We start from the raw sequence: 12144 nt of genomic DNA on the forward strand, positions 1-12144 counted from the left end.
TGATATATTTTTAAAAACGTTTGCTCATCTGCAGTTCCCAGTGATTTCAGTGGCTAAATATTTATTAGATAGTGACTTTATGAAAAAGAAATGTTAAATGCACTGTGTTTACATTACCAACTGCATTTAACAAGCAAATTTATTTTTAATACATGTATATATGTATTTGATCTAATTAGTAACCAAAACAAAGATAATGAAGAATAGACAACCCTTTTATAGACTTGTCAAGAAGTATTTTCTTAACTTGTCTTAGTTTTTTGAAGATAAAATTTTATATACATATATCTTATCTATTTACAAAGTTTTATTTAGTTCCTTAATTTATCCGAACATATGCAGTGTACCTAACTAACTATTACACTAAAATACTTTGAATACATTATATAACAAGAGACTTATGCCTCATGTGAAGAACACTTATTTTTCCTATCGTCTTCATAGAATACAATTCTATGTTTCTGGTATATGCATTCTATGCACATGTTTCTGGTATAAAGTTACTTATAAGGTTACCATTAGTTATTGTCTGCTGGGTAGCATACCAGTTCACTATCAGTTACAGATGAGGGATCCACAGAATTATTAAATCACGTTTAATGAGTCTTTTAGGATCTGGCAATGTGGTGTGCTGGCCTGTGGCTAGAAAGCCCTGTTAGTTTTATGACAACAAGCCTAGCTTGCACTTTACAATCAGTATTCAGCATACAAAAATAAAATTTAAAAGCCAATGACCTCACCATTTAACACTTTTCATATTGGCTGCTTCATAGTCTCCAACCTGTGTGTGAAGCCACTGATATGTAAGTTCTCTACTCCTTTGTAATTTCTCAGCAGAAGTAGTATCCAAGTGGACAAATTCTTCTTCTCTACCTGGCGAAGAAAAAGAGATCCTCATCTTCCACTTTTATTTGACAACAGAAAGTAAAAGAGTGACCATCAAACTCTGCAAAATATGGGAAGATGCTTAGAGGAAGTCAACGTATCAGCACTTACCATTATACTTTCATAGTCCAAAACTCTTTATATTCAATTTTTTTAGTACAATTTTTGACCTTTCTTGAAGAAAAGTGTCAGGAAAGGGAAGACTGCAAAGCAACTTTCTGCAGAAGTTGAGAATAAAGTTTTATCTAAGAACTTGCAGCCTTGCTTAGTGCAGCATCTATGTACCTCACAAATATTAATAAGTTTATCTTCATTTTGCCCCCATAAGGTAAGAAAATATCCTGATTCTCATTTTTCCAATAGGGAGCCAAACAAAACACAAAAATTCACACAATCTATCAGCAGAAGATAACTGATCTTAACTACATATTAGCACTTTTTTTCTCCTCCCCATAGGAAGTCTAGATAAAGAGCTGGAACAGATGAAACGTACTTCTGAGTGGTGGGGAAAAATGCAGAATGAAGGAGGGAGAAAGTAGCATATACAAAATAAGCTATAATAAAAATCACGTATTATACTTTTTAACTGGCAAATTATGTTCTCCAAATTATTGTTGTTAATTTGCTACATGTATGGTTGGATTTCAGACTGTGTTATGTCTGGGGACCACTGCCAATTGCTTAATTCATAGCAAAGCAAAAATTCTGACATCCACTTACTTAAAAAAGGAAGTGATCAAGATAAATATAAGTACATTAAACTGACAAATGTATGACTTGATTTTTAAATCACATCTGCTAATTAATTCAACGGTCACTTTCCATGTTATATTTCATACTGTTTTTTTTGTGGGGGGGATTAGTTTTCTGAGATGGTCAAAAGCTATGCAGTAATTGCTTAGTAATGTATCAGAAAATTCTGTCCTATTGTCTCCCTCTCAAATAGATCTACACACTTAAAATCTGTTAATGTCTTGAATATTTTCCTTGAGGCCACAATGTTTATACTTATTTAGAAAAATTACATATTAAAAATGAACACGTGTTAATTACTCTTGTTCCATTTGTGAACCACCCGTGCCAAAGATCATGTCATTGGGGGTCTGGTATATAAATTGTACTACAAGATTCTTTATGTGCCAGCTTTCTGACATCTTGTGGCTTGATTTTTAAAAGTATGCCTGAAAATCCCACTGAAATCTTTAGGCGCTACAGGCAATAACTATCTTACTATCTTTGAATATCAGGCCTATTTGCAAAACACAGACAACTCTAGGAATGCCAGATTAAAGGGAACTTTTGACTATTCAAAAAGAAATAATAATAATTTTTTAATCAGTAGATGCCAAAACACGTTACAAAAGGAGGTCAGTGTCATTGTTCCCCATTTTATAAATGAGGAAATAAGACACAGGGAGATAAATTGACTTAGCCCAGGACACCCAATAGGGCCACAAGAGATCCAGCTATCAAAACACCCAAAAGTTGACACCCAAAAGTCCCGAGTCCCATTCCAGCACTCAAACCACCAGGCAAATACAAGAAAACCAAATTCATTTCATAGGCATTGAAAACATATTAAGCTTTCAATTTGTTACCCTTTACTTACACGATACATCCATTTAAACCATTTATGATTAGCAAACTTTTATAGCTGACATTAGTACAACAGTGAGTTTTTAGATATTGTCAATTAACAGCATACACAACACTTACTTGCAGCGTATTATGCATTACACAGTGACAGGTTGTGAGTCTTAAATCAACACAAAATTTTTCAAAGCTAGATAAAATTCTCAGAAGTGTGCACAACCAACCTTTTTCCATGAAGCTTGGACTCTCAGGGATGACTTTTTTTCCAGAGTGGTCAACTTATTGAGCATGCTAGTGGAGGAATCAGCTGACATGGGTCTCTAAAGGACTATGTCTGATCTAAGAAGAATCTTTCAAGTGTGTGTGTGGGGTTTTATTTCTCAGGAGTAATTAAGATACAACGTAATACCTGAGGTGTAACTATAACACCCATGTAAAGTGCTAGGAGCTTAGCCCACTAGGTAAACATACTTCAGAGTAATATTTTAGAATTTTTTTCATATTTCATCTGTAGTTTTGGTCTGCTGAGCTAGAGAATGCAAAGGCTCAACTTCAGCTACCCCCTAAGGTGGGGATGGGCAATTAGAAAGCATGCAGTGTGCTGAGTGGGGATTTTTAGGTTACAGGTACACTTGGAGCTGGGGGTGTGATTTCCAGTGCACTAAAAGTAGTAGTGTGACTGCAGTAGCACAGGCAATGGCGAGTGACAGCACAAGTTAGCTGCCCTGAGTGCGGACTCACAGATCCAGGAGTTCCTCACTGAGCACAATTAACATCCATAGATAACTGAAGATCTATAAAATGGAAATTTCTCGAGGGTCTGATGTCTGGCCATGAAAATGAACTCTAAACTAACAAGCATCCAGAAGCCAATTTCCCCCTCCTGCTGTCATTTAAGCCCTCTGCCTGCCCTAGTGATCCCTTCCTTTTCACAACCTGGCCTCTCTTGACCCCGCCCTTATTCCCTATCTCTCTCCTTTTACAATACAAGCATGTCCTGGTCTCCCTAATCTTCAAAAAGCAATGACTCAGACAGGGCCAAAGTCCAGTATCTTGGTAAATCTGCCCTACTTTTTGTTTGTGAGGCCATATTCCTCCTTCCCAATTTCAGTTTTTGTGGCAGCTATCTCAGTTCCCCTTCCAGATACTCTGTCTCTGGATAACTTTTCCCATTCACATGGCTTCAGCTACCTGACAAACTGCAAATCTCCTTGTCCAGTCCTGACCTGCCTCCTTCCATTTAATGCCTTATCTTTGCTGCTTTCTTCAGCATTCTAACTAAAGAAAAACAACTCAGTTTTCCCAGATTCACAAAATTAACCCCATTTTGCAATGTATTACGTGAACTGTATTAAAATTACCTGGAAGATTTTTTTTTCTTCCTGAGAAGGCTGTGTGATTTTTTTTTATGATCTAGAAACAAAGTTAAGAAAACTTGACCTGGCCATTGTGTTGGGTAGTCATAACTGAGATTCCAGCAACGATTACCAGGATTCTTGCTAGTGACTGAAGTTGGGGGCCACCGTTGCTCACTGACAATGAAACTAGGATGAGAAAAATCCAGGATTAACATGTAGAGTACAATTTATCTATTTTCAAGAATAGATGTATTTTAACTCCTTTATAAATGACTAACATGACAATCTCCATTCTGGCATTTATATTCAGCATTGGTCTGATAAATATCAGCATGTCATGTTGTATTATGGACATTTTAAAGGAGATATACTGTATGAGGGGTGTTGGGCAAAACAGTCTCTTTTTTATTTTTCCTCTCTTTTTTGCTTCTGTTGCACCCAGTGCACATTAGCCAGACTCAAATGGTTAATTAAGTGACCAATATAAAAGAAAAATAAGACATCTAAACTGCATGTGAATGTTGAAATACTAATATTCTAACTGCTCTGTAACTTTCCAGATTTACAGGAATAATTCAATTCCCCGACAAACAAAAGTCAGTGCTACTATTTCCAAAGCAAAGTGTAAAAAAAAAAAAAGTAGTCTTTTTTTTTTTTTTTGTATTCTGGATGAGTTATCAAATCATGTAACATCTGTGCCAACATTCAGATCTAACTGACATTTAGATTCTTGAAACATATGAGGCTGCATTATGAAAAACAGGAGACATTTATCATAGGAACAGTATTTGTGGCTGCAAACCAAAGCATAACAGTTTTCATTAGAACCCATAACTGTGAAGTGATCATAAATATTTGCATAAGGATACATATACAAGATTAGCAAAATGGGAGCAAGTGAAGCAATGTAAAAAGCAAAATTCATCAATATCACTTTTCCCAGTAGACTTAGGCTGGGTGTACATGGAGGGGGATTGGCTGCAGCTCCATGCTAATGAGCAGTCTCGCAATTGCAAATGGCCGCTCATTAGCATAACCATGTGGTTAATTAGCATAGCCATGCAAGATCTTGCTGCCAGCAGAAACTGCCACTGGCAGTAAACAGGCTGTATAGACATGTCTCTGGCGGCAAAAACCCCTGCTGTCACCAGCCCCTTACGCCTGAATTTTTTCAGGCATAAGGGGCTGGCAACAGAGGGAGTTTTTGCCGGCAAAGGCACGTCTACACGGCCTGTTTATTGCCGGTAGCAGCTTCTGCAGTCAGTGAGATCTTGTGTGATTATGCTAATGAGTCACACAATTATGTTAATGAGCATCATTAGCAATTGTGAGACTGCTCAGTAGCATGAAACTGCCAGAAGTACCCCTGCATGTAGACCCAGCCTTCATGCCCCATTCATTACCACGCATATTGCTATGCTTCTACAGACACCCAGGGCTGGCAGCCAAAGCCATGTTGCCTCCAGGTGAGGGATTTCTGGGGTGAAGGGAGGGAAGAAGAGCCTGAGCCTGGCTGGCAAGGCTCCAGGTATCCTCTTTATACCCACATTCCAGGTTTGTCTGGACCTTCTACATGAGCCCCAGCTACTGGGAGCAGACAGCCAGAGCTCTTTAGTTTAAACAAAAAGCACACAGCTCATGCACCCTTGGACACATTCTCATGTCTGGCCCCATACTTTGAGAACCACTGCTCTATGATATAGCAGTATGTTCTCTGGCACACCAGATATTTCCAGATATTTTGCTGTCAATGCCATATACTCGAAGGCAAGCGCTGAAAGTGCTACAAGCACTAAACTCTTCAGGATCCAGACCTTGATGGATTATGAATTATTTGTATGACATTGCATCTAGGAGCCCAACATTTTGGAGCAAGACCCCATTATGCTAGGTACTGCATAAACAGAAAAAAAACTGTGCCTGCCCCAAAGAGTTTACAAGCCAAGGATAAAGCAAAACACAACAGATGGATACAGACATATTCTTGAGGGAATACAATGAAAAAAGGACACAATCAACATTCACACACCTCAAATAACACATAATTGCTTGACCAGGGCTGCCAGACACTACAAGATGTACAATGGCCCCAGAAGCACAATTATTTTATATTAAAATACAAAAACCAAACCACCAACTGTCCACAGCCCAGCCCCTAAGGGCAGCCCAATTCATCCGTATAATCACACTGTACCCAGCCCATTCTGTTGGTGTGCATGTCTCCCTGGGACGTGCTACTGCTGACTCCTAGCCAGCCACAGGGTCTGACTATCAGCTTTTCAGTCCCAGCTTCCAGGCTTTTGCTCCACAGCCATTTACTGTGCAGCTACTTCCCCTGGCCTGATACTCCTGCTCTCACAGGGCCTCTGGCTCTCCACCCTATCCTGTCCCCTCAGACCTCAGGGTATACTTCTTCCTGAGGATAATGGAGTCTTTGACTAACTAACCATTGAACTGTGGACTGAACCAGAAATGAGCACAAACTTCATGACACTTACAGTTTTCTCCCTTACGAAATTACTTTACATTTCTCAAGACCTTCAGATTAACAACTGTAGTAATACATTACATTAGGGCTGTGTCTACACGTGCCCCAAACTTCGAAATGGCCATGCAAATGGCCATTTCGAAGTTTACTAATGAAGCGCTGAAATGCATATTCAGTGCTTCATTAGCAAGCGGGCGGCAGCGGCGCTTCGAAATTGACGAGCCTTGCCGCCGCGTGGCGCGTCCAGACGGGGCTCCTTTTCGAAAGGACGCCACCTTCTTCGAAGTCCCCTTATTCCAATGAGCTCATGGGAATAAGGGGACTTCGAAGTAGGCGGGGCCCTTTCGAAAAGGAGCCCCGTCTGGACGCGCCGCGCGGCGGCAAGGCTCATCAATTTCGAAGCGCCGCTGCCGCCCGCTTGCTAATGAAGCGCTGAATATGCATTTCAGCGCTTCATTAGTAAACTTCGAAATGGCCATTTGCATGGCCATTTCGAAGTTTGGGGCACGTGTAGACACAGCCTAGGTGACCAACAAATGCTTAGTTGAAGGAAGGGAGAACCAATCATCTGATTTTGCTTCAACAAAGAAAAATTGTGCATAAAATATGCATCTCATTCCTCAAAGAGTCTCTGTGAATCTTAGAGATGGACACTGGGGCTACGTCTACACGTGCAGCCAACATCGAAATAGCTTATTTCGATGTTGCGACATCGAAATAGTCTATTTCGATGAATAACGTCTACACGTCCTCCAGGGCCAGCAACGTCGATGTTCAACTTCGACGTTGCTCAGCCCAACATCGAAATAGGCGCAGCGAGGGAACGTCTACATGCCAAAGTAGCACACATCGAAATAAGGGAGCCAGGCACAGCTGCAGACAGGGTCACGGGGCGGACTCAACAGCAAGTCGCTCCCTTAAAGGGCCCCTCCCAGACACATTTTCATTAAACAGTGCAAGATACACAGAGCCAACAACTAGTTGCAGACCCTGTATATGCAGCACGGACCCCCAGCTGCAGCAGCAGCAGCCAGAAGCCCTGGGCTAAGGGCTGCTGCCCACGGTGACCACAGAGCCCCGCAAGGGCTGGAGAGAGAGTATCTCTCAACCCCCCAGCTGATGGCCGCCATGGAGGACCCCGCTATTTCGATGTTGCGGGACGCGGATCGTCTACACGTCCCTACTTCGATGTTGAACGTCGAAGTAGGGCGCTATTCCCATCCCCTCATGGGGTTAGCGACTTCGACGTCTCGCCGCCTAACGTCGATTTCAACTTCGAAATAGCGCCCAACACGTGTAGACGTGACGGGCGCTATTTCGAAGTTACTGCCGCTACTTCGAAGTAGCGTGCACGTGTAGACGCAGCTTGGAAGTTTACAGCATTTGCCCTAACTCTATTAAATCTGGCTTTAAGTCCAAATAGTAGTTGAACTTCAGAGAGTACACAATAGATCAGCATGGAGAGGATGTTCAATTTTCACAATTTCAAGAGAATTGTCAAAACCAATAAACCATCTGCAGAACTTTCAAAAACATTCAGCTCTATTCAACTGAAAACAGATTACCTGTCTTACTTTCATTTATAGAACACATTTGTCACTGGAGCACCACAGAGGGATACCAAATTTAAAAAAAAAAAGTGGTAGACAGATGGACGATTTCAAAAGGTTGAAACACGTTATTATAAAGAACTGTAAGAGAAAGATGAGATGTCAAAGAATGGAGATCATCCATACACGTAATCGTGGTATAATGACCAAGGTGGCTGCTTTTTTGCTACATAAAGTATAAAATCACAAAGGCTACATCTACACTAGAACACTACTTTGAAGTAGTGACATTGAAATACACTTCTTCAACATGTAGTGTCTACACATCCACTGGCGCTGTCGATGTGCAACGTTGAAGTAGCGATGTGTTATGTCGAAACAGACCACCCCAGATGTGGAAAGGGTGCGTCTGCACACACACAAGCAGCCCCTTTCGAAATAAGGGGCTAGGAAACCTGGGGATGGGGTCACAGGACAGACTAGCCCTTCTGGAGCAACAGCAAGCCACTCCTTTAGAGGTCCCCTCCCAAACACACTCAGCCTGCACAGCACGAGTCCTGCAAAGGTGCCACTAGCCTTGCAGACCCAGTGACTGCAGACATGGATGCACAGCAGCAGCAACTGGAAACCCTTCAAGCCATCACCAGTGGAGCAGGCACCCTGCTAGACACTGCACAGGCAGTTGCCCAGCAGCTCCTGGCAGGGGAGCCCTCCCTGGGAGCAGAAGCGGATGCTCCAGACTATGGGGTGCTCCTGCCCACCCACCCCCACTGCCGAGTGCTCTGCCATCTCTGGAGCTACCCTAGCAGCTCTGAGTGGTGGGAGCACCTGGTCATGGGGGAGTGCTCAATGCCCTGCTGCTTCCAGAGGGTCATCCAAGTTGGGGACCTGGATGCGGCCATCATGGGCTTCGCTGCAATGGGGTTCCTGAATTGCTTTGGGGCCTTTGATGGGATCCACATCCCTATCTGTGCCCTGGACCACAGTGGAAGACAATATGTAAACTGGAAGGGCTACCACTCGGTGGTCCTGCAGGCCATGGTGGACAGCCGGGGCTGGTTGCAGGATGTGTTTGTGGGCTGGCCCAGCTGCACCCATGACAACCTCATGCTCCAGAACTTGGGCCTGTGCTGCTGGCTGGAGGCAGGGACCTACATCCCCCAGAGGGAGATCCCACTGGGGGATACCACCATGCCCCTCTGCCTGGTGGCAGATGCGGCCAACCCACTCCAGCCCTGGCTCATGTGCCCCTACATGGGCCACCTCAACGCCAGCCAGAACTACAACGCCCAGCTGAACCATGCCCAGCTGGTGATTGAGCAGACCTTTGGGTGCCTCAAGGGCCAGTGGTGCTGCCTCCTCGCCCGCCTGAAAGTTGGCCTTCTGAATATCCCCAGGTTGTGGGTGCCTGCTTCAAGCTCCACAACCTGGTGGAAAGCAAGGGGGTGGCCTTCATGTAGGGTTGGGTGGTTGAGGCCGGAAGAGGCTACCCCCAGCCAGCCATGACCCCTAACTGCCAGGCCCACCAGGAGGGCATCCAGGTCTGGAAGGCCCTGTGGCAGTATTTTGATCCAGTGGCCCAGTGAGTGCTGCCGCGGCCACCCCCGGTGGGCCTCCTGCACACCAGGTCCACCATCCACATGGTGCCCCCCCAATGAGCACAGGGGACACCAGGGTTTGGGAACAGTAAAACTGTAAATATTTTGGTAACTATTTGAACTGGTTGTGTATAATTCTGGAAAACAATGATCACAACTACACACCTGACAGGGTGATAACTATATGCATGGGGGGAGGCACGTGGACAGCCTAGCTGTTGGCCCATCACTCTGAGGCGGGGGTGGATGGGTGCGACCCCTGCCGGGTCCAGGTCATGGGTGCCCCCCTTGTATGGAGTCCCTGGCAAGGCTGTCTAGGAGCCAGGAGGACTGGGTGGTATGGTCAGGGCAGGTCCTCAGCCAAGCAATCGGCCCCAGCGGGCTCCTGCCCTAGTGGGCTGGCTTGTGAGGGAAGCGGGGAGGGGGCAACAGGGGGATGGCAAGGGGGGGCAGACAGGCCACAAACTTCTCGAAGGAGGTGGCCACCCTATTGAATGTGGCCATGACGACCCCCCAAGCCTCCCGGCACCAGGCAGCCTCCCTCTCCTCCAAATGGAGGCATCACTCTGTGACCTCCACATGGTGCTGGAGGGTGGCAAGATGTGGGAGCCAATGGCTGCTCATGCTTGGCTCCGGCGGGGGTGGGCTAGTTCAGGTGGTGGTGGTTGGCCCACTGGGCTGGCACGGTCCAAAGCCTCTGGGGGGCTGTCCAGCACCATAGACGCAGTGAGACTCTCCTGGCCCTTGGATGGTGTGGCTGTGGAAACAAGGGGGAAGAGGGAGGAAAGCCATGAGTGCTGAGCGCAGCCCTGTGGCCCACCCCACACCCCCGTTTCCGCCATGGGCACCAGGTCCCCCTCCCCTGTTCCCTATCTGAAGGTGCAGTGTCCTTGCGGAGGGCCCCTTTGTGTCCTCCAACCCCACCCTACCCCCCGGGGGCAGGGGCATGGCACTGTCCGCGGGAGTGGGTGTTGATGGGCACTGGTGGCTGTACTGCCCTCCCAGGGCCGGGGGCCAGTTGGGCCCTGGTGGGCTGGGGTCTGGTGCGGGTATGGGGGGCCCTCGGTCATGTATGGTGCCTCCGCCCTATGCCCTGAGGGTGTGTGCCCTCTGGGAAACATACCTGATGGTCCACCACCATGGTTGGGGGATGCCTGTCAGGCAGATGCCTGGCTGGATCTGCAAGAGATGAGGTCTATCACGAGCTCCTCCTCCTCGCTCGACTCCTCTGACTTAGGGACTGGCTCCAGCTGTGGGCCCATAGCTGGCCTCAGGCCCGAGCTCCTGCTCCGGGACCTGCTGGGGCTTCTCAGCCACAGTGTCAAGGACAGCCAGGGGGCAGAAGCTGTCCCAAGGACCCAGGATAGCCCTGAGCTCCTGGTAATAGGGGCAAGCAGTGGGGCGGCCCCCGACCAGCTGGCTGAGTTCCATGCTCGGGCGTAACCCTATCGCAGCCCCTTGACCTTGCTCCTGCCATGGTCAGGAGTGTGGGCAGGGTGACACCAGGTAGCTAGGCATTCAGACAGTCAGGTGAAGGCAGACGCATTGCACTGCTTGCTCCCCATTACGTGGAGCACTTCCTCCTCACCCCAGAGCCTCAGCAGGTCCCAGAGTTCGGCCTTGGTTCATGAGGTACCCTGCTTCTTGCCCACCTGGCTGGAGGCCTATGAGCCATAGGAGTGGTCATAGGGGGAGCCTAGAAACCCCTCACCTGGCTGCTGGCTGGCCATAGTGCTCAGAGACTGCAGTGGCTGTTGCTGGGGCATGCAGAATGGGCATGCATGATGGCTGCTGCCTGCATGGTCTCAACTTCCTGCCACGGGGTTTCCTAGTCCGTGTGACTTTAAGAGTTGCCAAGTGCAGAGATTATAGAGCCCAACAGGAGCTGGACAGCATGTCTCCACCTAACAGCTGATTGCTGCCATGGCAGACCAGGCTATTTCGAAATAGTGGGCTGCAGATTGTCTACACACATCATACTTTGACATTAAATGTTGAAGTAGGGTGCTATTCCCATCTTCTCATAGGAATAGCGGTTTTGACATCTCCATGCCTAATGTCAATTTCAAGTCTAGTGTGGGCGCGGCCAATGTGAGTCAATAGAAGGGTCCATGAACTTGCTGAGTTTATATTAGTTTCCTAGAAATATGCTAGGCACTTCTAGCAGACAGTACAAATGCAGCAGCTCCTTTCAGGGGAAACAAGCAGAAGCCAACATTCAAAAGATTCTAGGTGGCAAAACAAGAATGGAGGCACCAGAGACTAGCCTGCAGTACAAATGGAAAGGTGCCTTCACTTTGAAGTACAGGCTTATGATAAGGGGCACTGCTATTGGGCATAAGGAAGTGGCTTAAAGAAAGCAGTATGGATAAACACATTCTACTACTCTTAGATAAAGTGAGAGGACAGAGTAACAAAAAGAGGTTGGGCAGGAATTTCTCATCTTGGTTTATGATTGTTCTTTCGCCTAGACTCAGATATACTTTGTATGCCTGTTATTTTTTTCATGACTTGAATATGGTTCAGCTCTGATCCTGAAAGTTGCAGGGTGGCAGGCACAAGCCCAACACTTGCTGAAGGTTGCTTAGTGTCAGAGTATCAGCAGCCATTCTGTCAAAGCAGAAGAATTTATTCCTACCCACCATCTCTCAAGATTCTGTGGGGAAAGGAGG

The 12144-nt window shown here is 46.1% G+C and overlaps 1 protein-coding gene across 1 annotated transcript in view; it reads right to left on the reverse strand.

Annotated features, from left to right (window-relative positions):
- The window catches only part of LRRIQ1 (leucine rich repeats and IQ motif containing 1), a 209033-nt gene that overhangs the window by 30757 nt on the left and 166132 nt on the right, over positions 1-12144 (reverse strand). The window contains exon 24 of the mRNA XM_074984002.1: positions 741-873. Within this exon, the coding sequence (XP_074840103.1) occupies positions 741-873 (133 nt within the window). The remainder of the gene's footprint in view (positions 1-740; positions 874-12144) is intronic.

Source organism: Carettochelys insculpta, chromosome 1 (genome assembly GCF_033958435.1).
Source record: "Carettochelys insculpta isolate YL-2023 chromosome 1, ASM3395843v1, whole genome shotgun sequence".
Lineage (NCBI taxonomy): Eukaryota > Metazoa > Chordata > Testudines > Carettochelyidae > Carettochelys > Carettochelys insculpta.